Source organism: Amphiura filiformis, chromosome 12 (assembly GCF_039555335.1).
Source record: "Amphiura filiformis chromosome 12, Afil_fr2py, whole genome shotgun sequence".
NCBI lineage: Eukaryota > Metazoa > Echinodermata > Ophiuroidea > Amphilepidida > Amphiuridae > Amphiura > Amphiura filiformis.
In genome coordinates this window covers 62,174,285-62,200,980 of record NC_092639.1, presented here as the reverse complement: position 1 = coordinate 62,200,980, position 26,696 = coordinate 62,174,285, and the positions used below count along the sequence as shown (strand labels likewise).

General features: G+C 37.3%; 2 protein-coding genes across 4 annotated transcripts in view; both read left to right on the top strand.

Annotated features, from left to right (window-relative positions):
- The first annotated feature begins 2,225 nt into the window (after positions 1-2,225).
- Positions 2,226-18,510, top strand: LOC140166987 (fibronectin-like). The gene is made up of 16 exons (XM_072190469.1): positions 2,226-2,362; positions 2,918-3,177; positions 3,837-4,151; positions 5,146-5,315; positions 6,795-6,894; positions 7,807-7,904; positions 8,626-8,806; positions 9,315-9,614; positions 9,788-10,057; positions 10,352-10,675; positions 11,157-11,426; positions 11,642-11,766; positions 12,406-12,423; positions 17,252-17,405; positions 17,966-18,053; positions 18,393-18,510. The coding sequence occupies exons 3-16, from the start codon at positions 3,929-3,931 to the stop codon at positions 18,508-18,510; spliced, it is 2,439 nt and encodes an 812-aa protein (XP_072046570.1). The 5' UTR covers positions 2,226-2,362; positions 2,918-3,177; positions 3,837-3,928.
- Positions 18,511-18,559: 49 nt separating this feature from the next.
- The window catches only part of LOC140166548 (tyrosine-protein phosphatase 10D-like), a 43,208-nt gene continuing 35,071 nt past the window's right edge, over positions 18,560-26,696 (top strand). For all 3 annotated transcript variants that reach the window (XM_072190036.1, XM_072190037.1, XM_072190035.1), the window contains exons 1-6: positions 18,560-18,734; positions 19,716-20,008; positions 20,445-20,726; positions 22,387-22,686; positions 23,836-23,979; positions 24,853-24,999. In XM_072190036.1, the coding sequence (XP_072046137.1) occupies positions 19,783-20,008; positions 20,445-20,726; positions 22,387-22,686; positions 23,836-23,979; positions 24,853-24,999 (1,099 nt within the window). In that variant the 5' untranslated portion in view covers positions 18,560-18,734; positions 19,716-19,782. The remainder of the gene's footprint in view (positions 18,735-19,715; positions 20,009-20,444; positions 20,727-22,386; positions 22,687-23,835; positions 23,980-24,852; positions 25,000-26,696) is intronic.

Genomic DNA, 26,696 nt, shown 5'->3' with positions numbered 1-26,696 from the left:
CTTCTGAATACTTACACGTATCTTCAGGGCTGCAAAAGCAATCAAAGCTATTTTGGTCTGTAATTATCATTTAATACTCCAAATATTATGCGAACCAAATAAAGCAACCAGATAATATTTGCAAATAAAATTGTAACTAGTAAGAAAATAATGTAATTAATCTCCCACACAGGGAGTGTAGATTTTAAATGCAGTCACCCATTCAAGTTAAAACATTTAAAACTCACACTGTGTGTGGAATAATAGGGGTGTGTCTTTCGTAGGGGATGTATATGACTTTCAACTGGAAAAGCCCATTAATGCAATCTGGAGGTACATTCGCAATGATCTAAAAATCTAAGAACTTGGGACAAAGCTTTGTTTTGTTTAACCAGTCGGTCCGGCTGGACACACGCTTGGATTCTGATGGGACCAGACTCAAGCAAATTGCTCTACCCAAGCTTTAAGGGGGTACTACACCCATGTGGTAAATTTGTGACTCTTTTTGCATTTTTCTCAAAAAATAATTACACACTGGTAACAAAAGTTATGTATATTATTGGGGCAAGGAATCCAATTACTACACTGAACTTTCAGTGACTCAAGACAAGCGGTTCAGTATATATGATAGGAAACGAGGTACACCCTAGCTGTACCTTATTTCTGGTCATAAATAACAAACCGCTTGTCTTGGGTCACTGCAATTCCAATGTAGTAATTGGATTCCTTGCCCCTATAATATACATAACTTTGTTACCACTGTGTTATTAGTTTTGAGAAAAATGCAAAAAAGGGTGTAGTACCCCTTAAAGCTTCTATAAGCATGCTGGCCTGTATGGAGAGAGAAGGGAGAAACAGAAGTGAAGAAAAAGAACAAGGAAAAGAAAGGCTACTTCTAACAAATCAAGTTAACAGTTTTGCCCTGAAATAACTCTTGGGTCAAAGAAATAGGAAATGGAAATTTGAAATACTTATTCCATTCCTCGGTACAAAGGCTGTCTAGAGGGACATTGGACCTCATCCATTGCCATAATAAGTTATTGATCTCTTTTTTGTAGTACTACTGCATAGTAATTAGTATGCAGTTAATGAGCCTATTGATGGATAATTATACCTGCAAAGAAATGCTGACTACTCCAACTTAAGACTAACAATAAATCTTTTTTTTATTTTAATTTTCAGATGACCTGAACCCTGCTCAAGTTCAAGTCACTGATTTTGCCAAGGACTATGTTTGCTTCAAATGGGGTGGCACAGATTCCGGCGTTGCTACGTATTTCGAGCTGAGATTAATAGATATCAACAATGCTACTGCTGAGGATCGAGTCCAACGTATCGGTGTTAATGTTGCCACATTGGAGTACTGCTTCAATAACCTGCAACCTGGAACACTATATGATCTGGAAGTCGAGGTCTTGGGAGCTTCAGAACTTGGAACGCAACGATTTAGGACCAGTAAGTTTGTGTGATAATGAGTTCCAAACTATTACATCTGTCATAATATCCCCATGGGCACTAATGCCTTTCTCACAGTGCCCCTGATTGGTTAATTGCATGATATAATCATCTAAGTAACCAATCAAAATTAAGCTTTTAAATATTGTTGCAATTATAAGTTTAGTCCCTTCAATCCTGATTATTCTTAATATGTCTCTGATTGGCTCAATACATGATATAGCCTTCTTTGTAACCAATCAAAGTAGTTCTCAGAAGCCCCAAATTTGGTTGGTAGTGCCTGTGGGGATACTTTTTGTGTGTTTGTATGCATGTGTGGGACGTTATTTCATAAAAAAATATAGTAAAATATTAACATATGTTTGAATTGGCAGGTCTATTTAAAATAAATTATGATTCAGTAAAAAAATGAAAAAATATAGAAAAAAAAAACACTTTTGGAGGATCCTTATTATCTAATACACCATGTAGTAGTGCTGACAGATAGGCGCTAAGGTAACGGTTTACCTTCCTCTTGAAGCTCTGCATCTCTTGGTTAGACACAATATATGCTATGTATAGGCTTAACCTTGAAGACATCTCATGGATCATATACTCAGATCCTTAACTCAATCTTCCCTTTTTTATTTAAAATCCACAGATGCTTGTCTCCCACAAAATCTGAGAGAAGTGGTGTCATTCCAGTGCTCAATAACCATTGCATGGGACCCCGCAGACGGCCAAGCTGATGCATATAGAGTATACTACAGAAAGACTGACCCACCGGTCAAGATTCTGAACTCATGAGATACTGTCTTCCCTGGCCAGGCATTGACATACACCTTAGAGAGTTTGGCTGCAGAGACTGGTTATGAGTTCCGTGTGGAGACTGTTGCCGGGGGCGAACTGCAAGAAATCAGTGATGCAGCAGTTACTGTGGTTTACACAGGTGTGTATATGTTCATTCATCAAAGTTTATTGTGAAGTTATTTGATAGAATTATCACTTGATTTCAAGATTTTTTCCAAGCAAACTATATGAACATTATTATTTTATCTTTTATGCAAATGTTCATAAATGTTCTGAAAAGATCTGAACCACAAAAACTATTGAGCTTTGTATTCTTTATTATAAAATCCATTATATATGTAACTTTAAATTTCCACCTGAAGCTTTAATTTTTGGGAAAAATAGCCAAAACTGGAATAACATTGTGTTCCATTGTTTATTCTGGTTGCAAGAAATGAGTTTTTCATACTATTGAACCCATGACATCATAGATCTAATCTAACACTTTTAATGTTCATTCAGTACTTTTGGCTTAGTAACCAAATTGTTGGTCATGTGATCCAAAGGTGGCCAGTTCAAATTCAGCTGAGTGCATGTTTTAATTGTTGGAAGGTTGTTTTTATGTGTGTGTGTGTTTTCTTTTAATTTAAATCTTTAATTGTGCTGGCAACTCTGGGGAGAGATAAAAAATGTGACTTTAACTTTTTGATTGCAGACATTGAGACACTACAGGTAACCCAATTAGGCAACACCTTAACAGTTTCCTGGCCAGCCATTGATGCTGATTTTTATAAGTATGAGCTGCACCACTCCCCAGATGATGGTCCTCTACCGTCATCAGTTTTTGTGCCCAGAACCTCCCAGCGTATTGTGCAATTGACTGGTTTAACAGCTGGACAGCAGTACAATTTGGTGTTGAATATTGTGTCAGCAGATGGGAGAGAGGTTTGATTGCAAGAACATGTTTTACCTTGCGTAAGTATGCTTTAAATGGATATTCAGATATTTGATATTAGTCTGGTATCTACAGGAATTTAATGATGACCCCCCAGACTCTACCAAACCAACTTTTTTTAGCTTCCTTTTATGGTCCTATAACACATTCAAGAGAGGTTTGGTTGCTAGAACATGATTTACCTTGAGTAAATATGCTTTAAATGGATATTCAGTCATTTGATATTGACAGGGGCTGAACTCTCTAAAACAAGGAAAACAATATCTTTGGATGATTTTTTTGACAATTTTGTTACAAATAAGTAAATCACAACTACCGTGCTGTTTGTCCATGCCTTGAAAGCTTTTGCATTGTACATGTAGAAATAGATTTTTTTTCACAGAAAGACCTCAAATTTGTAGGCTTTGGGGGGATGTATCTATAATAAATTACTGAGTTTTATAAAGTTAACTTCAATTTTTAATAGTTTGCCATAAAATTTGTATTATATCGCAAATTAAAAAAAAATGTAATTATTTAATATCAGAAGGACTTTCCAAGTATTCAGAATGCAATTTGGCGTGTCTGATGTGCTCTTAGGTCCCACAAGAAAATATAATGTGCAAACATTACTATCCGTTTTCTTATTAACCATTTTAGTAATTGCATTATAATGATTACTTCTCTCTTTCTCTACCAGAACCACCTGCAATCCCAAGTGATACGCTTGCAGTTATCCCATTAGATGATCAACCACAAACGGTCATCATCTCTTTTGACATTCCGTCTGACATGCTGTCTAATGCCATCATCGAAGCCCTGCGTATTCTGGCAACACCTGCCACTGCAGGCGCTGGAACTGGCAACCCTGTAGAGCTAGAGTACATTGTACCATTTGAGGCATGCCCAGAGATTCGTTTGACTGGACTGTGTCCTGATACCTTTTATGTGATTACGATATACACACTGTCAGGAACAAGCTTGAGTGAGCCAGTGACTACCTCCCTAACAACACGTAAGTACTAAAGAAAGGACAACTTAAAATGTCGGTGGGCTTGTTGCAAACCACAGCAAATTTTTAATTTAATCTACCGGACAAGTTTATAACACATGCTATGGGCAAGTTGTATTTTTTAAGAATCCCACTCAGTTCACAATGCGAACTAATGAGACTCCATGACAGTCATTGTGGATGTGTAGGGAAGGTGAATTTCAAAACTGCTCATGAGGAATAATTATTTGAAATATTTATAAATTAATTACAGTATGTTTTCCCTTACCCGCATATCCAAGATGGCAACCATCATGCTACATGCAACTTGTAATATTGCAACTTACGCTGAGAGAGAGATTTTTTGCAAACTTGCAATATGTGACCGTCCATCACAAACCGCTCGTAAAGTCAGCAACTTGTATTTCGAGTTACAGTGCAAAATGTGCATAAAGGTTGTATTCATATGTACCTAATGTTTGTCCTACATGTTTCTCATTTTAGTGTCGGTCAAACGCCAATCTTTAATCCTATTATTGAAGAGGATAATAAGCTTATACCTATGTATAGAGTTAGTAAATAGCTCTAGTCTTTTTTTGCTTTGGCTATTAAAATCCTGTTCAAGTGGTGGGTTAACCAACAATCAACAATGAGAAGACATTCCTGAACCTTGTTGACTTGGGGATGATTTGAAGTGACCGCCAATTACGACAATTTGATATGTAATACCAGCGATGTGGAAAAAGAGAAATAATGTAGCACCAAAATAATGTACCCTTTCACTGAAGGAACAAAGTTTAACAAGCCATAACTCGGCTTCTGGATATCATTTGAAGTCAAATGTATATTTTATAAACACAGAAGAATCAAAGTTGACCAGGGGCCGACTTTACGAGCGTTTTGACGTGGACGGTCACATATAAGTGTGATGCTCTACCATAGGTTTGCTCTAAGTCTGGCTTGGTTGTGTTATATTTTATTAATATTGCTTAACATTTTTATTGCATGATTTGTACAGCTCCAGCAACTGCAGGTCAGATCTCATTTGGAGAATATACAGCAACCTCCATAGAAGTATTCTGGGCTTATGCTGATGATGTAGACTACACAGTAACAATTTCATACGAGACCTCATCTGGAACATCGCAGGTTAAGGAGCAGGTCACAGTGCCTACTAATGATGCTAGGGTGAGTAGGGAGAGGATTGGGAATGAGTACGGGAATGAGTAGGGTAATGAGTGTACTGTACAGTCTTCTACTGATGCGAATATTGGGAGGGATGGGAGTTAGTGAGTATTAGGGAGTGAGTGGGAAAAGGGCATGTAATGGACTATACTGTGAGGGTTTCATACCTAGACCACTGCTGGAACAGCACAGATTAAGGAGCAGGTTACAGTACCTTCTAATAATTTTAGGTTGAATAGGGAGAGTATCGAGAGGAGTGGGAATGAGTATGGGAATATAATGAGTAGGGTAATGGGTGTACTGTACAGTCTTCTACTGAGGCTCGGGTAGGTATTGGGAGGGATGGGAGTTAGTGAGGATTAGTGAGTGAATGGGAAAAGGGCATGTAATGGACTATACTGTGAAGATTTCATACCAGACAACTGATGCTGGAACAGCACAGATTAAGGAGCAGGTCACAGTGCCTACTAATGATGCTAGGGTGAGTAGGGGCAGGAATGGGAATGAGTACGGGAATGAGTAGGGTAATGAGTGTACTGTACAGTCTTCTACTGATGCTAGGGGGAGTATTGGGAGGGATGGGAGTTGGTGAGGATTAGGAAAAAGGTCATGTAATGGACTATACTGTGAGGATTTCATACCAGACCACTGCAGCAACAGCACAGATTAAGGAGCGGGTCACAGTACCTTCTAATGATGCTAGGGGGCAGAGGGGGAAGAATTGGCATGGGAGTTAGGGGGAGAACATGTTGTTAGTGGACTATACAGTTAGGGTTTCATATCTGGAACAGCACAGGTTAATCAGCAGGTCACAGTACCTTCTAACGATGCTAGGGGGAGGAGGGGGAAGAATGTGATTGGCTATGGGAGTAGTAGGAGTAAGGGAGCTGTTATTTGTTCATTATAAGGTGACGATTTCATACCAGACTTCTGGAATGTCACATAAAAAAGGAGCAGGCTACTTCTACTGATGCTAGGTTGAGGAATGGGAGGGTCTAGAACCAAACCTGTGTTTGACTTAAAGCCAGACATATTAACTTTAACCCCTTGAATGGGTGCTTGTGGTGGTGTATGATAATAAAGAAAAGAGCTTGACTTGATCCAGATGATTCGGTATAGACCAATTGACATCATTGTTTATCAACAAAGGTGAGGGACTGGTTTATCGTTATGCTTGAACGAGTCGCTACACTGTTCAATGGCTTTCTTGTACTATATGAAATGTGGTGGGCGATTTAAGATACATGTGCCCTGAGAAAACTTTGATGCGTACACACACGGCAGGGCAAAGAACAATGGAAATGGCTATAATTTTGCGCGCATACTGCCGGGCAATGACGTCACATGTCAAGTGGTCTATATAGATTCACACAACATCAGGAACATAGTCAAAATGGGCAGGGTTGGTTTATTGAATCATGTGAAAGAATTTTTAGTGAAAAAAATGTCTCATCAATTTGATTTGTATCTTGTTGTTACCAGACCTATACCTTCATGAATCTGACCCCAGGGACCTTGTACACCGTAACAGTATCAGCTTCAAGTACCAGTGCATACTTGGACAGAAAGTCACTCAGGACACGTAAGTATCCAAAGCTCACATTCTAATTTGTTTTTGTTTTGTTTTTCATTCTCTGAGTTAATTTTATTTTCTAATTTTTTATTTTCAAAAACAAATTTTTAAAATATTTCTTTCACATTCTCATCTATCATACATCACTGTCCATTTCTTGCTGCATGTTTTATGCATGTCCAGAATGATGTTCACTTTTAATGTTCACCATAATATATTGGGCTATGCTGGTTGAAATCCATACATCCTCTATTGAAGATATCATCAGCCTGCTACACTAATTGCCTTAGTCATTTTTTGTGATTTTGAGAACAAAGAACAAAATGTGGTTCAAGCATGCATCATTTACATAATCACCCTAATTATTTCAGATCATTCCTTTTCATTTGTATCATTATCATTTGTTCTTGTGCAAAGATTGGTGAATAAATATGATTAAATGCATGCTTGAACCATATTTTGTACTAAAAATGACTTTGGCAAAAAGCATAGCAGGCTGACGATATGACTTTAATATCCACAAAGGGAGTGTGAATTTCAAATAGAGTTACCTAAATGTGTAGAAGATTAAGGTCATGTGTTTCATAGGGGGTGTATAGATATTAACTGGAATAGCCCATTATGTGGTAATTGCATACAAAGAGTAGCCAAATTAATCTTTTACATTCATTTGCTTCCAGCATTTTTCTTCTTAGACATTTTATACATGCAAAATTATTTTTTGTGGATTTCTCAAATACAAAAATGAAAAGCAGTAGGTTTGCTCCAAAAAAAGGAAAGTTTTTTTTGCTTTTAAACCTCCACCATAAGGCATACTGTTTTTGCAATGTCTGTACCTCCATCCAGATGCTGTATCTCTTGAATGGATATGCAAATTGACTTTTTTCTTCTTTTTTTCTCTTTTTGTTTCATCTCACACAGGTCCAGTATCTCTCTTTGGTTCCTTGAGGGCATCATACATTGGTCATGATAGCATCACGCTATCCTGGCCATCTGCTACTGGAGTGGACGGTTATGAGGTAAGGGTTAACTCAATATACTGTCCCTTTGGCAATTGATCAGCCATTACATTTGGGTATGATATGTATGCTGGTCTTGATATATTCTTTTATTATCTGTTCCAACCCCAGTGACACCTCATGCATATTGGGTAGGATTAGGCCTATGTTCACTGGAGGGACATGGATTTTGATGGTAAAATGTCAATTTTCATGCCTTACTGCAGTGCACACACACTTGGCATTGAACTCACCCAAACTGTTAAAGAATACAGGCTCGCCATGCACCCCCAATTGTAGACAGTTTTTATATTGTCACCAAGGTATAAGTGATGTGTTTGTGTCATGACGGGGACATCCTCTATTGGTCTATGCACTAGTATATTTTAACCACAAGATCAAAAGTTTGAGTCTCGTCTTGACTCAGTAAAGATAAAAGCAAGACAACGCATGAAGCAGGTTACTTTGCTGAATGTTTCTACAGATGTAGGCTGGGAGTTAAACTATCATCGGCTAGATGCTCCGTGACAAGAATGCTTTCTTATGCTATTTTTAAAATCTAGCAATACCTCCCATGAAGTGTGTGGGACCATGGGTGCTGGTGTCAACAGTTTTCTATTGTATGTTTCCTCAAGTACAAAAGCACACATACACCCAAAGCGTTTTTAGTGACATGTTTTTTATATCATTTCCACATTACTAATTTAATGTCGGCATTTGAAATTCTTTTTATTTTCTTCAGGTTTGTTACTATGATGCTGAAGATCAAGAATCCAAATCCTACGATGTACATGTCTCTTTTACCGACTCCACCATTGAATCTCTGCTTCCTGAAACCGCTTATGTCTTTAGCGTGGCATCATACATTGGTGAGGGCGCTGATAGATCAACAAGTCAGAAGCTCACACTTGTAGAGGAAACAGGTAATTGTAAAGAAGAAAAAAATGTTTGACAATTTTTATTATAGCTATAAATCATTAAAATATTTAGCCTTAAATTAGAAGGGTGCATAGAAATATAATTAAATGTGGTTCAGGTTTTAACAGATTGGGAAGCTACATGTATTGTTGGTTAGTTGATCTTATTAACTATTTATTGTTTTTTCTGTTGAGGCACCATTAATGAACAAGCCAGTTTCAAAATGGCAACTATTGCATGCATCATGTCTAGAAGTGCCTTAATTTTATAAGACTGACAAGGAATTAAGTATATTCATAACAATGGAGAACCAGAAACTGCAAAATTGAAAAGCACCTCCAAAATTGTTTTAGATAGTTGAAGTGGCTCGGAGTGGCTGGGGTTTATAGTTGATCGGGAAACCAGAATCAGATTATATTTTGCCAGGCTTAATAATTTCATTTGCATATCCACATGACTTGCATAATTTTGTTGCCAACTTTCATATCATTGAATCATTATTCTAACTTACAGCTACAGACCCAGTGGTCCCACCACCAAGAAACGTATTCGTCAGCGGATTTGGACCTCACGATGCTACCCTTCAATGGGATGCACCAAGTAGAGATGATTATGATTATTTCTTGGTAGAATACCGTCCTGATGATGCCGGTTGGCCAGATAGTCCCATTCTCATACCTCGCAATCAATTTTTGGTAACAATCTCTAACCTTGTACCATATACTGATTATGTATTTACGGTGTCTAGTCTGCGTGGTAGAGCTGGGCTTGATGAGACTAGGAGTGAGCCTGTGTCAGCCTCTGCAACAACAGGTTGGTATTGTGAACTCATTTACTTCATTTTCTATATTTAATATCCTACTTTACTTTCCTTCTTGTCTTTCTTTGTTTCTTTCTTTCTTTGTACCTCTTCTCTCCTCTCCTCTGGGTCACCCACCTTTAGGTAATGTTCTGAATTTTTACCATTTAAAAAAATTCTTTTTCAGCTCCACTTCCATTCATCATCCAGACTCTAGAGGTCACAGATACCACAATTCAGATCACATGGGGTGCCCATGAATCCCCTGCATTGGCTCGCTACGAAGTCAGCTACGTACCTGACGAGGGCTTCATCACCGATCCTGTCGTTGAAGCTGATGAGACCCGAGTGGCTCGTCTCCATAGCCTTAGACCCGATGCACCTTACCGGATTACCGTCAGCGCTGTGGGCGCGGCCGGTGAAGTATTGAATGTTGCAATTGCAACTGTAAACACATGTGAGTAATATGGCTGCCAATTAATTGTTAATTGTCAGTAGTTAAGCTGTAAACATAATGTACCTTTTTAAAACCAAAAAGTCGGGAGGTTAAACTTTTGTTGGACCAGCCAGGCTTCCTATGGGGATGACAACCAGCAAGGCTTGCTTTCAAAGGGGCTGTGAAGGGGGACATTTCAGTCCTAGTGCATGTGGCTTGGACCTCGGGGGTTTTACCCATATCGACTACCCTAGTCATTTAATGTACATATCATATAGCATTCTCTGAAGCAAATGCATCTGTTTTTTTCTTCAGTGAAACTTGCGGTACGATCCTTCAAAGCAATCCAGGAGACTACAAACTCAGTGTTCTTGTACTGGCCACCAGCTGTTGACCAATTACCAAATGGTCAACAGCAAATCATTGAAGATGTTAAAGGCTACTACCTATACGTGCGAAGTTACTCGGATTACCGTGGTGCAGGTGACGTGATCGCAATAGAGTTCAGCCCTCAATCTGCTTGTCCGAGTATCACTCTGAGAGGATTATATCCAGGACGTAAATATCACGTATCAGTGGTTGCTGTGGATGGTGACGATAACGCAATCACTTCTCCAGCAAGTATTGTTGTTGAAACATGTAAGTTATTGCATTGGGTTGTATTTATTTTCTATCAAGGGAGTAGTATATTTTAAGGGCTTGGAAAGCGATGTTTTCACTTTTTTTTTGGTGGGACCTAAGAGTACAGCAGACATCGAGTTGCATTTTGAATATGAGGAATATCCTTCCAATATTTTTTTTTGTTGAAATTTGTGATATAATACACATTTTATGGGAATGATTAAAATTGATATTTTAGAAATTTAACAGTCCTCAAAGTAAATTGTATAAATCTTGTGATATGTACTTAAAGTGTATGTATAGCTCCTATGTAGAATTAGGGTTAATATTCTATTCACTCTGTGTAGTACTGTTTCCTTCCATGTAATTTGGCCATACTCTCAGACATCATCCATGCACCTGTCTCCTACTTTTGAAACTTGTAGGTGTCCACTCTGTAATTATTATTATCTTGTAACTACTTAACACTAACCCAATTAATCAACTTATCTTTGGACAGTGGCACCTGGTTATCTGGACCTTCATGTCGTCTATGTGGACTCCAACACCATTGAGGTTACCTGGAGCCCACCTTCAGGATTCTTCAGCAATTATCTGCTGCAGTACAGTCCAGCGGGTCTGACACCAACATTCCGTATCTTTGACAAGGCAGAAGAGAGAAGATGGGAGCTTGAAGGGCTGACAGCTGGACAGTTGTACACCATACAGCTGACTGTTCAAAGTATTGACAACATTGAATTGTACACTTCAACAGTGCGTCAGTTTACCAGTAAGTTATGTAAATTGGTATAGACAAAATGAATATCCATGACTTGATACAAAAGCGAAAAGTGAAAGTTAGGCCAAAAAAAAAAATGTTTGATTGCCCGCGAGGGACCGACCAAAAAAATTACTTTTTTTAAAAGAAACCTTAAATTTGAACAGTATCAAGGACATTTTATATTTGTCATAATAAACTGCATTTACATTTATCTTATTCTGCAGTTCCCGCTACACCGACCGATCTCGTTTTCAGTCGTATTACTGATACTGGTTTCGATGTTGCATGGCCAGCCGTATTTCAAGGTCGCAGCGAGTTCTTCAGTTTCTGTATCCACCCAGATCCACAGGTATGTGATATGGAGTGGAAAATAAATAGATGCTTATAGGGTGATCAAAGTGCACAAAGGTGTGTTTCTCATACTGATGAACCAAAGATAACTTTAAACTGTCTATTTGTATTCAGTGTTACTTTTCCATTTTCTACCAGAATTCTGTTTTTACAGTAAAACCCAAAAAGCTGTTTTTCCGGCTGTCCATTTCCATTCCAAAAACAGGGAAAAACCTGGAAAAAATCTGACAACATTTCTTGATATTTCTATCTTGTGTCCCTAGTGCAATGAATATTTGCACTAGCAGCAACACTGCTTCATTTCGATAGCAAGTTTTGCCAGTTCCAGACAGCGCTTACTGTGTTATATTTATTGCGCACATCTTAAGTGCCAAGAACCAGATCAGTAACAGCATGTCAATCATGTGTCACCAAATTTCATATTTGGAAATGTTACTTATTTATTCTAATTATCATAGATTTGCAACATATGTTTTTGCAGATTATCACTGAGCTGTACTTTTTAAAAAGTAATTGTAAAAGTTAGTCTGGATCCAGTACCATATGACACTGTATTTTTTCACTTCAACAATAGATTCTGTAATTATTAATGTTGTTAACTGACTTATTTTTAACATGATCTTGTTTGACTTTGAAGGTATCATCAGACTATTATGTAAGTGTTTTCCAATATTTAGAGTATTATAGTAATGTAAGCCTTTGATATGATAGCAAACTGCTTATGGCTGTTATAACAGAAGAAACGCTTCTTGATTGTCTGCAGTGCCTTTCTTAAGCCCTGTATAGTCTGACAATTTGCATGCATTGATCCATTGTGACAGAAGTTGCATTGTTGTTTCTCTGCAGCAATATTTGATTTTTGACTTTTAAACTGAATTTATACTCAACTGCGCTTGCAGAAAAGTGAATCGCATGCCTACCCTGTTTACTTCCATTTTCAGAGTGTTGTGCCGATTGATACCCAAAGCTCTTGCAAAAACGACATCACTTTTGCAAAAATTTCAACTTCAGAACAATGTTATTTGTCACATGACCAGCACTGACCAATCATTGTCTTGGATTTATTTAACTGATTAATTTACTTTTTGTTAATCTATCAAGATTCAGATGTGAATTTATTAAAAACATTAGCTATCAATATCGTAAAAATGTATTTTGTGGTATTGTCTTCTGCAATCGTGATCGCTGTAATTAGTATAAAATGCAAAAGCAAGGAAAGATGCATTGCAAAAATGATTAATTGCCCATCGTTTTTAAAAGAGATATATTACAATCGCTCAGCAGTTGAGTGTAAATTCAGCTTCATTCTTGCTCAAATAAATGATTTGCTTTGCTTGGGGTTTTATTGTGCATCTCAACAAGACTGACAAATCTTTGCTGCAGGAACACGGCCAAATAGCTGCTGTGTTTGTCGCAACAAAAAGACATAAACAAAATGTCAACCTATATGCTGGTCTTTATTATTTTCTGATGTGTTACCTCTTTCTACCTTCTTTGAAGCATGTCTCTTGGATCTCGGACTAAAAGAGTGTGCTTTAGCTTTATAATTACTTGTTTTACTGGAACATTGTTGTAGGCCTGAATTGTTTGATAATTAATAATAGAGATTTTACATGTTGATCCATGTTGTAGGCTTTTTGTTGTTGTTGTAAAATTGTGTTACTTGACAAAAGGATTAAAATAATTTTATAGCAAATATAGAATAGATGAACTGAGTAGATAAAAAGGAATATTTATGTGTGATGAAACTGGTTGTGACATATTTTGTCTCCTTATTTAATATAGGAGTTTGATAGTATTCTGTTTCTGTTATGGCACATCAAATATGACTCTAGACCTGCTTCAGCTTTATATCTTATTACATTGCACAAGCAGCTCTTTTTAATAGCATCATCTTCTACGTTCTTTTGTGCATTACTGTGCTTGTCTATATAATAGTTTTTGTTTGTTTAAGTAATGTTTGCTAAACATGACATTTTTGTCGACAGTGAATTAGAAATGAGAGTTTATTTCCATTACAGCAGAATTAAATGTATAGCGGTTAAATGAACTCGCCCCACTGGAGAGTGATTTGAGGACAATTGTGCATGTTGTTCTTTTTTATTTTTTAATGTTGATGAACAACGGCAATGATATTTAGTGGCTTTAAAGCTAGTGTCTAGTTTTCTCGATGCACATTGCAGAAAAGGAGAAACATTGGTGTAAAAACAATGCATTGAAATAAACCTTCAAAACAACTTGATTTAAACCATTTTTCACACTTTCTATTCTGCATTTCTATCATCATGTAACTTCCATAATTTATATCATTATCATACTCCTCATTTAGCATGTTACAAAAAAATGCACCATGATAGAAGGTTATAATATCCAGCACTTCTTTTCATCATCATACTGTCGCAGTGATGGGTTACACTTCCTTATTCACAACTTAGGTCACCAACATGTTTTGGTTGCCCACTATTTTCAAAACCTCTTGGTCTTCATGTAGTCATCCATTGATGGGCACCATTTTGGATGTCCACAATTTTCAAAGTTTTGGTCTATACTACAATTCTTGCCTCGGTTTGTTCATTTTACATGTTTTCTCTCTTTTTGCATTATGTCTTAATTTAGGTTTTTATACTTTTGATCTTAACACAAGTTTTGCCATACCTCAAAGTTTCGGTCACAACTTTGATCTTTATCAGGAGACTGGCAACCTAATGGCGGGATCTGTGACCCTTTGGACAATTAGCCCCAACACGTTATTGTACACGTTTGGGAGCTGGTGTATGTTGGCCCATGTCGTCATGATGAGAGTCACCATTTAATGAAATTTATATGTGAAAGTGCTTGGTGTGTTTGTCTGCAACACTGAGGGTTAGCTTGTCTTATTTTGGATTTGTTTGTTACTGGGGAGACACTAGTCACAGAGGATTTGGTCTTTATCATGTAAATTGGAAGATGAGTTTGTCTTTATCATGTTCATTGGAAGTTGAGTTGGTCTTTATCATGTTAATTGGAAGTTGAGTTGGTCTTTATCATGTTAATTGGAAGTTGAGTTGGTCTTTATCATGTTGTACATTGGAATATAACGTCATGTATGCATGAACTTGGACATCATGATTTGCTCTACTCTACTTCTACAACTACTGTTGCCTGGTTGTTATTCATGTGCATTGCTGGATTTGGCAGCACAATGAAGTGCATCATGTGCAGCATTGTTTGATTTACTGATGTACTGAAGATGTAATGGGCTATTCCAGTTAGAATTCATACAACCCTTATGAAAGACATGACCTTAATATCCCACACAGGGAGTGTGAATTTCAAATTGGGTTACTTAAATGAGTAATGCCATTTGAAATCTACACTCCCTTTGTGGAAGATTAGGTCATGTCTTCAACAGGGGGTGTATGGATTCAAAATGGATAGCTTAATTTGCCCAGCTACTGTACGTTTAGCTTAATGCAGTCATCGACATTGACACACAAACACATCTATGTGCTGTCTTTAAATGTGTGCATGTGTACATCAACACTTTGAGGGAGTACTTGTATTTTGAAGCAGTGATTTATATAGTGCGCTACCCACAGACATGAGCCCACAAGCCTCAGCACACTTTATAGGATGCTTATAGTGAATGTGTTCAGTAGACATTGTTGCACTTATCTGAGCACAACTTAAATCACACAGCATACTTAGCTACTGTTATTTTCATCACTATTTTCTTTGGTATACTACTGTATAAATGGAAATGTTAGTGAGGTCTTTATTTTTTACTCTGTTTAAAAATTATAGAATCTCTGAAAACCTGCTCAGAACTGCCACATTTATAAAAATTTAAAACCACACAAAAAAAATGCTGCTAACACCTGCTATTAGCCACTTGCAGTTCCGCCATTATGCACTATGTGCGGGAGAGCCTCGAACTGGCAGCATACATGAATGGGAATTGAACCAGTCATATAACATTCTGTGTAAGGTTACGTAATTCTTCCTTTCATGTATGCTGCCAGTTCGAGGCTCTCCCCGCATATAGTGCATAATGGAAATGAACTGCGTAAGTGGCTAATACAGTACTACTTTTGTGATTGTATTCAAGTTTGATTGTGTTACATAGTGAAACTCTACCCCCCCCCAGACTTAAAGAGGAAGCCCTGCCAGAGCAGTCCTTCTGGGTGAACCAAACCTGCCTGGTTATCAAATTAATCAGTGGCAAGGTTATATCTGAATTTGACAGATGCTAATTGATACAATAACATTAAAACATCAATTAGCACCTTTAAATTCAGAGATACCCTTGTCATTGATTAATTTTATAACCAGGCAGGTTTGGTTCACCCCAGAAGAACTGCTCTGGCGGGGCTTCCTCTTTAAAACCTAACCTTAATCCCAGCCCTAATCCTAACCCTAACCCGTAAGTGCTAGATAGCCCTAATTGTTAGCTGCTAGTTGAATTTGAAACAATCACCATTTGTATCACTTTTGCTATATTGCTTGTATCATGCTAGTGCTGCAGTTGCAGCATTTAAGGGACAAAACACTAGTAACAATGTTGCAAATGCTACCAGCCATTCGGTTATGGAGAAAATCACATTGCGATGCACGTTCAAGTTGCCTTCAAGTCTTAGTGATGTGAAGCTGGGCAATTCTAGTGACTCTAGATTGTAATATCAGTTAGTTGCTTTCCCAATAGAGCAACATAAAATATCATAAGAAAAAAATGCTGCACTGGTAGCAATGGCAGAGTATGATACAACCATTACTCTTACTATTACTCTTATTCTTACTATTACTCTTACTCTTACTCTTACTCTTACTCTTACTGAATTCTCACTCTATCACTATTGCTATTACTTTTATTATTACTACATGTGTTACTATTACTTAAATAGACTGAATAAATATTACTTTGATTATTATCACAATTCCTACACTACAAGATTCTTATTGTGGCTGTCTGCACAGGTACACCATCACCAAGGTACACACGAGAATACCTACACAGTAACCAATTGATGCTGCTACTGCACCAGACCCACTGCACTGGTACTGAACTGGTATTTGCCTGGTACTGCACAGTACCAGTCAAGTACTTTGGCGATGGTGTACTTGTGCAGAATCTTGCAGTGTATATATTGAAAAGAAAGAACTTTGACAAACAAGTATGATGCACATTCCTGTAAAGTCATGCATAATTGAGAATCTAAGTGTAAAGAGAGTCTAGTCCCAAACACTGTTTAATAGTCCTATGTGTAAATGCATACAAAATCATATTGGATTGGCAGGTGGGGACCTAAAAAGTGTAGCTCCAACTTTTATGGTTTACCTGAATGGGTGACTCCATTTGAAATCTACACCCCCTGTGTGGGAGATTAAGGTTATGTCTTACATAGGGGTGTATGGATTTCAACTGGAATAGTCCATTATACATTATTCTGTTACATTTGTAACAACTAATAATAATAATGTAACTCTTACATTATTCCATTGTGCAGGAGGTGAATGTGGAATTTGTGTACAATGCATTGAGTTATGAAGTGGATGGCTTGTATCCCAGCACCACCTACCTTGTAACAGTCTTCAATCAGGTTGCAGATGAATTAGGAAATCGTGTATGGAGTCAGCCTATCACAGAATACCAAGAAACAAGTAAGTACTTGGTGTCATTTATTCAAATCCATTTCATCTTGTAATGTTCTTCAATCAGGTAGAAGATGAATTTGGGAATCAAGAATGGAATTTGCCTATCTCAGAATACCAGGAAATAAACAAGTTAGTTCGGCTACCAGTCATATTTACCTAGTTTTGATTTATAATGGATACTGTCCCTCTGTCAGTATTGGGCAATTTGAGATACGTGTACAGATTGTCAAAGTTCAGAGGTCAAAATTCAAAATTACTCAAATCGAGGGTTGAGAGCCAGATAGCCTTAACTTTAAGACTTTCTGGTTCTTAACCCACACAAAGTTTACCAAATGGTAAATTCATCTATAAATATGATCCAGAAAAATATATTTTTACCTATCTGTGACCTCATACCATTTTGAAGTTACAAAAGGGTCAAAGGTCATATTTGGGACTCTCCCTGAACAAATGTACAAGCAAAGAGAAACCTGAGTGCAGCTAACAAGAAAAGGATTGATCCCAGTACAAGAATAGAGTAATAAACATCATAACACCATTGCATCTATCTGTTGATATCATTTCAGCTGTTGGTGAGCCTGGTGTACCCATAGTAGTCGATTTTGACGAGACGTCTGTACAAGTCAGCTGGGTACGAGTTGAAGATGCAACAAGGTTGGTATCAGACTAATTCATCCCGTAATAAAACTGATCATTTATTGTAGGTTTGATAGTATATAATGCCGGCTTTCTTCTATAGGAAACATCCATTTTATTTGAAATGACTTGACATAATTAGGACAAAATACTCATATTAATCTTTCGATTTACTCCATGTTAATATGCAACAGATACTACATCCATAGAAACCAGGTAGATGGTTCTGATGTAGCCTCAGAGTCTTGTCAATGCCAGTCTTGGGCTAATAGTAGAATATGCATTTATCGATTTACAACCAGGACAATAATAGTACTCATATTAACCTAATGTTAACTTCATGTTAATATCCAACAGATACTATGTCCGTAGAAACCAGGTAGATGGTTCCGATGTAGCCTCAGAGTCTGTCAATGCCGGTCTTGGTTTGACAGTAGAGTACACATTCACCGGTTTACAACTAAGACAAATATAGTACTCATATTAATCTTATGATTTACTCCATGTTAATATCCAACAGATACTATGTCCGTAGAAACCAGGTAGATGGTTCCGATGTAGCCTCAGAGTCTGTCAATGCCGGTCTTGGTTTGACAGTAGAGTACACGTTCACCGGTTTACAACCAGGACAAGAGTATTTCTTCTATGTCAATCCTGATTCAGGAGAGTACCAGGAGGAGTATGTTAAACAGAGAACAAGTGAGTAGCGTCTGGGGCAATTAAATTAAAAAGGAGAATGAGGTATTAGGCATCCTATGGTTTTCTAATATGGACCTATTTAAGCACCCTGTGTCTGAGCATCTTTTAAGATGCTCAGACACAGGGTGCTTAAAAGCATGCAATTTGCTATTCCATTTCAAATCCTCTGTGACACATTTTACTGCCTTCACAATTCCAATGGCATGCACCTTATGTTCATCCATCCAGATATTTTTGCTAGTTTTATGTTATATTCCACTTAAATTTTGCCTAATATTAAACACTATTTCTTAGAATTCCAAAGTTTTCCACATCTTTTCCACTTTTTTTGATGAAAGTTTTTGGGTTGGGAATAATTTAAACTGTTGAATTTGGTTGTAATTTTATAATCTCCATTAATGGAAAAAACATTAAAAAAATGTATACTAAACTACAGGGAAACCATGTGAGTTTTTGGCTGTATACTTTATTTACCACAGTGGCATATCAGTGGTTAGTTGTCAGGAGGGACACAGATAAAACACAATTCTTGATGGACATCCTGTTTTAATAGGACAATTCAGAGTGCAAACCCATGAAAATTTTAAATTGTACCCAAAATCGTGGCATAATTTGGTATCTACCAGGCCAATTTGCAGTTTTTTAATATTCTAGGTGTTTTACCAAGTTAAAAAGAAGAATTGCAGTGCAAGTGCAATTCTGGTAGGTTTTGTCTGGTAGAAAGAGCTGGCCAGCCCGGTAAGAGATCTGCCCTGTTACTGGTTCATTATGTTACTGGTTCATCATGTTTGTGGTTCTTATTATTATTTTTGGAATTTGCAACATATAGCATAATATATTAAGATTATCATTGAAATGACTTTGTTAATCAGGTACTAGTCAGGTTGCATATGTTACATGGATGAATGAAAATTATCAAAGAAGCTCAAGCAATGAAGAAAGTGGAATAACCAACCTGTGTTTTTTTTGTGTCACTTACAGAGCCGTTATCACCACTGTTTGTACGCACGGAGTACGATGCTGATAACCCATCGGAGCGTATCGTCACATGGCAACCTCCAGGTGCTGGCGAGTTGACCGCTATGAGATCGTTTACAGTCCACCTATCGGAACACCTCCCCCACCGATCTACGTCCCTGGTTCTGGTGTTTTCCTTAGGCAGGTCATTACAGGGCTAGATCCAGCTCAGACTTACCAATTTATTGTCACTGCAGAGGCTGGTATTGGAGAGAATGAGATTCGAACCCGCAGCAATCCTGCTGTTGCTGATTTAGGCAAGTATGAACATTTGGAAGCATGATTTTTTCCACAGAAAGTGAATGCTCTTGAACAGTCTGTGCATGGCCTATGTAATTCTCGCGTTTCACAATACGATGCGCCCCCCAGCAGTTGCTCTTCGCAGTCCAATTTTTGACCTTCTTTTTTTTGGTAGTAGAGCACATATCCGTCTCTCATACTTGAAATTTTGAGTCCCATTCATTATCATTCATTTTCTTGAAAATAATGATATTTTCCACCCTCAAATTGTTTGTTAAGCTATTCATGTGACTTAGGCATAAATTGTTACTCAAATCATAGCATTCTTAAGACATATATTAGTTTTGGTATGATTAAGTTTTTGAAAATGTTAATAAAGCTTTTTTCCCGATATATACTTATTTTGTCATTCTTAGGATAACTTCTTTATCTTCTTTATCATTTATATTTTAGATGTTATCATCAGACTAGCAGTAGAAAATTATGGACACTATGCCATCGAAGTAGCCTGGCCTGTTCTACCTGGCGATTTTGAATCCTATGTGATTTCATATGAACCGTACGATGAATTTAAGCCAAATGTTCGTCCGTCACCAGTAGAGATTGGCCGGGAATACGGCATTAATTCTTTGAACATATATGGCTTGGTTCCAGGAGAAGAGTACACTATATATTTGCAGACCAAGACAAGATTGCAAGTTAGCCCCATTATCCAGCAAGTGACACAGACTACAAGTAAGAAGAATAAGCCAAATCGGCATTGGAAGTTTGCAATGCATTGTAGGACAGTTTTTGCAGTTTTGGGACACTTTGTCCTTTGACCTTTCAGAAAATTCAGAAATATTGGGTTTTTATACGTACAAAATATAATCTAAAATGTTTGACAATAATTAAAACAAATATAAAAAATATTAGTATTTTATAAATTAATTATTTAGTATTTTTAATGATCAACATTACGACAATAATAAGAACATTAATAATAATTACGTCAATTTTTCCGATATGTCAAAGGTCAAAGTGTCCCAATCGCCTACACCACCATTTCAAAAAGAAACATCTATGAAAATATGTGACATGATGTTTGAATGCCACATTCACTCTACCTAATACTCTTCCATAATTAATCACTACAGAAGAATCTCTTTACATAAACTGAGCTCAAAAAGAAATAATTTTTCACAAGGTCATATCTTAAAAATCTGTCCAGAAAAATGAACTAAAATTACACACAGGATTACTTCAATACTCTATGTCAGTAACCAAGCAGTTGTCCAACTGACACAACAGCAAAATGCACTCACACGGAACAGCTTCCTGGACCACATTCACAGGCGAATAATTGGCACCCAGCAAAAGAATCTGTGAGAATGCGTACAAGATCCTTACACAGGTGATTATTTCCAAAGAGTAGTGGAATAGTGTGGAATGGGGCTGCTTCTGCTTTTCACACACTTTCTTCAAGAAACAGGTCTTGTTCCACACTACTTACTCACAGATTTCATGTGTTGGGTGCCAATTATTGGGCTGTGAATGTGGTCCAGGAAGCTGTTCCATGTCAGTGCGTTTTGCTGTTGTGTCAATTGGACAACTGTTTGGTTGCTGACCAGTGTTTAGAGTAGAGTATTGAAGTAATCCTGTGTGCAGTTTTGGTTCATTTTTATGGACAGAATTTTAAGATATGACCATGTGAAAAATTATAAGTTTATTTTTGAGCCCAGTTTACAATTACAAATATTAATACAAAAATACAAGGCAGCCTTTGATACATCACATTTTGCATCTTCATTTCATCTGCTCGTAAGAATCTGGTTTGGTTGTAGCCCGGGGGTTCCTAGTGGAAATGAGAGTACAGGAATGTGTGGCGGATTCGGGGTGCATTTTCAGCCATTTAGTTTAGATTTGGAGTGCATTTTCAACCATTTTGGTTTATTGATAGGGTGTTTTTCCCAAATTTTCTCAAAAGTGTCAATTTTTAATAGTTTTTAGCAAAATTGGCAAACAGCTTCCAAAAGTAGTATAATTTTGAGTCACTTTTACATAAAAGTTTGGTTTAAAATTGGGTCATTTGTCAGAACTCCAGTTCCACCCAAAGCAAAGTTGACCCCCCTTTGGGTTGTAGCATAGCTTGACAAATTCACAGCTCCGTACCAAGTTTTTCTTAAAAGTTGTATTTTTAAACAATTATGTCTACAGTGATTTGAACCAACTTCTCGATGATATTTTATTTATTATTATTAAGATTTTTGCTGGTTAAATTAAATGTTTTTAATTATTTACCATTATTTAGCATTTGTGTCAACATTAAAAAAGAGGGTAACAAATGTTTCTCCTAGCAGTTACTTTGCATCTATAATAATTTTCCATCCATTTTGTTTCATTTTACCACCCACAGTACCCTTGCCTGTCGAAGAAATCCGTGTTGACTTGGTCACAGCTTCCTCGTTCGTTTTTAGCTGGGATGATGCTTATGGTATCAAAGACCAATACCAAGTCTTCTTTGAGCCCATCGCTGATGAAAACAACCCTGCTCCTGCACTAGGAAGTCTTCCAGCAGAGACCTTCCATCCAGCGACGGGTGGATTGACAAGCGTGGAGGTAACGGATTTGGAACCGGCACAGGAATATCGTATTTCCGTGGTAACCTGGAGCAACAACCAGTTCAGTTACAAAACTAGTGTCATTGCTACAACAAGTATGTTTGAGATATTTTGTTCTTAAAATTTTCATCAACTTTTGACTCTCCTTGCTTCAATTATTCCACTGCTCTGAAGTCTTTTAAAGTTTGAGAAAAGGCAGTTTTGTTATACCTTCAAGTAATTAAATTAAGTCATATTAAACAATAGGTCTTTTTGACAAAGCTTTGCAAAGTTAGTCACACTTCGAAAATAGTATACACCCAGCCAGTTTTTCAGTCATGAAATTCACAATCGGGACAAGTGTTATACAACATGGAATTTTACCAATCTACTAATCAAACCAAAATTAATCTATTCTCAAGACATCACTGAAGGATTAGACCCAGTTCACACTAGTATATTTTAGTCATTGTGTCGTAATAACCTGATTATGACACGATTATGATAAATGAATGATGAGAGCATCCGCACAGTCAGCGCCTTGTCGTCGTGTCATAATACACGTATACACACGCCATGGCAGTTAGAAAGTCACGATCATGTTACAAACCGGCCCAATGATGGAAATTTTCATTATTCGCAAATGATGACACGATTGTAGTATGCCGATGACATTGAGTAGACATACAGTACTATCAATATAAGATACTGACACGATCGTAATCGACGGTAAAAACACACTTGTGTTAACCAGGTCTTAGACAGCTGCATTCCATAAGTTGTATAATTTTGATACAAGGCTAAATCTGACTAGGCTTAAATGAATGTAATACCTATTTTGTGACATTACAATACAATACAATACAACTGAAATTTATATAGCGCCTAAAACCAAACAATTGTACTAAGGCGCTGATAAACACTTAAACCAAATAAAATTACAGTCCATAGGCAACATTAAACAAATGGCATTTCAAGAGTCTTTTGAAAATGAGAAGAGAGTTTGCATTTCTGATATGTTTGGTAGCGGTTCCATTGACGAGGTGCGTAGCATGTAAAAGCACGTTCTGCAAATGTTCGGTGGCGAGTTCTGGGTTCGAATAATAGTGGTGCAGAGGAGGAACATAACGGCCTGCGGTCAGTCTGTATCTGGAGCATGCTTGAAAGATATTGCAAAGTATTATTTCAAGTTTTGTATTCTTTCTCACATCCTTGGTCCATGTTACCTAATTTATGAAGTTTTGTCATTTTTCTATACTTTCCAGGACCTTTCCCACCCAACTTTGTTGAGATAATAGACACCACAACCAACTCTGCTCTTATCCAGTGGTACGATGGTGAAGTAGGTAACCTAGGAATCAGCCGATATCAGATAGAGATTGTACCAAGGGATAGCACAAGACTTGCAAGTAAGTACAGACAAGCCAATGAAGCTAGAATCCTAGGGCTAGAAGAGCAAGTCCAGAATCTGCCATTATGTGTGTGTGTGTCACTCATTGAGGGCAATATGTCCTGTCAAAATGGTGTACATTGAGATTATTTGTTTTATCATGTGCCTGGCAAACTTTGAAGTATGTGCTGTTTCCCATGTAATCTACTGTGGCAATAACACATTGTATTTGTAATGGTCAAGCTTAAAAGATGCCAGTTTGCATACACTGGAAGTTCATTATTTTGGTTCCTTTCAAGACTGTCTGATATGGCAGATTTACCATATCATTATAGGCAAGGGGCTTTTAATACTCTGCATGCTAGCCATAGGCTTAAACATAAGAAGTCCCAAGTTTTGAGATATTTTCTCAAAATATCAAGAGCTACCTCAAGAACCACTGAACCAATACTAGGCTTGTTTGTACTCATTTTAATGCATTTTTCATGCTGATTCCAAATATGGTCATGAAAATTTACATTTCTGAAATTTTTGAATTTTTAAAAATGTTTTGAAACATGTCGTCTGCAGTCGACACCCGCGTGAAGAGTGCTAACATCAGAGAATATGAAATGAGTGAATAGATAGAACCATGCAGAAACCCACTGGTCAATTCATCAGTGGTTATGTAATATGCTTCATTTTACTATACAACTTCGACAGGTTTTAGGCTAAAAATTCCCAGTTAACAAAGAGAGTGACTTCACTGGTTTGTACAGGCATTGTATATGAATGCAACTGTCCTGTCAACAATACCCTGTTAAGGGGTGGGGGTCCAAGAATAATGTCACAGGAAAGATCATTATTTTTAAACACTTATTATTATAACCATGTACATCGTTTTCTTTTATAGTTATTGATGCTGACAGTGAAAGGAATACCTATCGTATCACTGGCTTGACGGCAGGAAGACCTTACCAAGCACTCATTCAATCAATTGTGGTTGATGCGAATGGTAACGATTTGGAGAGTCTACCGGTATCAGTAGCGTTTGTCACCGGTAAGTAACAAATAGTTCATATTGGTGCTTTTTAACTAAGAGTTCTTGATATGTTCCAAATATTTGTTCATAGTTAATAAAAATGATTCCAAAATGATATAAAGATGATCTGATGGTTGTATAGATAACCTGTCCTTGCTGTAAACCAGTTATGAGCTGAATTAACTTGTTGGTCAGTTGAAAAGCTAAAGTCATGCCAAGAAAAAAAAACCAAATGTGGTAGAAATACCTTAAAATTTTTGAATTAAAGCCATATTGTAACATTTCCATTAGAAATAGTATTTCTTTTCCATAAAATGTTAGCTTTTACTGTCAGATATGTCCCCTTTTAATTTTGAGCCAAACAACTGAGGTAAAGCAAAGAAAATTGGAATTTACTACCAGCAATGATGTTGCCAAAGCATGTCACTCCATTGGTTGTGCTGCTGCTGCTGTGTGCTGTGTTATGAACATCGCATATGCATTTGACTAATATTTCCATCATAATAATTAAACAATGGTTGCTATATACGCTTTATTTAAAATCTCAGTTTAATAAAGTAGATTAGTAAAGTCGGCTGTTTGCAGACAATCTGATCCTCTACACACCTATAAATTCTCCAAATGACTGTACTACTCTCCATGACGTCGACTCATTGTGCAAGTGGGAATCCTCCTGGCAGATGAAATTTAACCTCTCCAAGTGCTTCATCATGAGAATGACCCACAAGAAGAATTTTTACCATCATCAGTACACCATGGGAAATTCAACACTCCAGGAAGTAAAACACCATCCCTACTTGGGCATCAAGCTGTCTGATAATCTTAGCTGGGCAAAACATATTAATCAAACCATTTCTAGTTCCAACAAAATACTTGGCCTTCTACAGCGCAACTTCTGAATTGTACAAGATCAACAAAAGAAATTGCATATAAAACCCTCGTCTGTCCAAGACTGGAATACTGTAGTGCCATTTCAAGCCATTCACATCAACAACCTTGAAAAAATTCAGAGAAGAGCTGTCAGGTTTGTAACCAGTGACTACAGAAAGACCAGTAGTGTTACAGACATGCTCCTCAATCTCAAATGGGACACCCTTCAGAAACGTTGCACTATAGCCAGGCTCACTACAGTTTACAAGGAAACTCACTCATTTACTCCATCCAACATTAGTCATCTTTCCTGCAACCAAAACAACAGACCAGCAACCCGTCAAAACCAACCTTTAAACTACAATACTATCCCGACCAACAAAGACTGCTACCGCTATTCACTCTATCCTAGGACCATACCAACCTGAAACGCCCTGCCGCCACACATTAAATCTGCCGCTGATTCAAAGGCATTCAAGTCACTGCATGTATGAGGGACTGCACGTTTATAGCCCAGCAACAGCGGTTGGTGCAGTACGGACAAGACAAGACAAGACAAGACACATGTGTAAAAAACAGGATTTTGACAAATATTAAGGGCATCCTCCTCTATGGCTTTAATGCATCAAAATAGTATGTTTATTTTATTTATTTATCAGTTTTCTATTAGTCCTTTTTATTATTTGTGAGAGTTTGTGATTGGGTAAAAATGACACTATGATCTGAATGTTCAGTACGTATCAATAGACCTTCCTAGTGTTAGACCAGGTATAAGCTGAATGACATTTCTACCAGGTCCGATCAATGAAATTTCCTGGATAGAGACAATAACTATTCCAACCTGA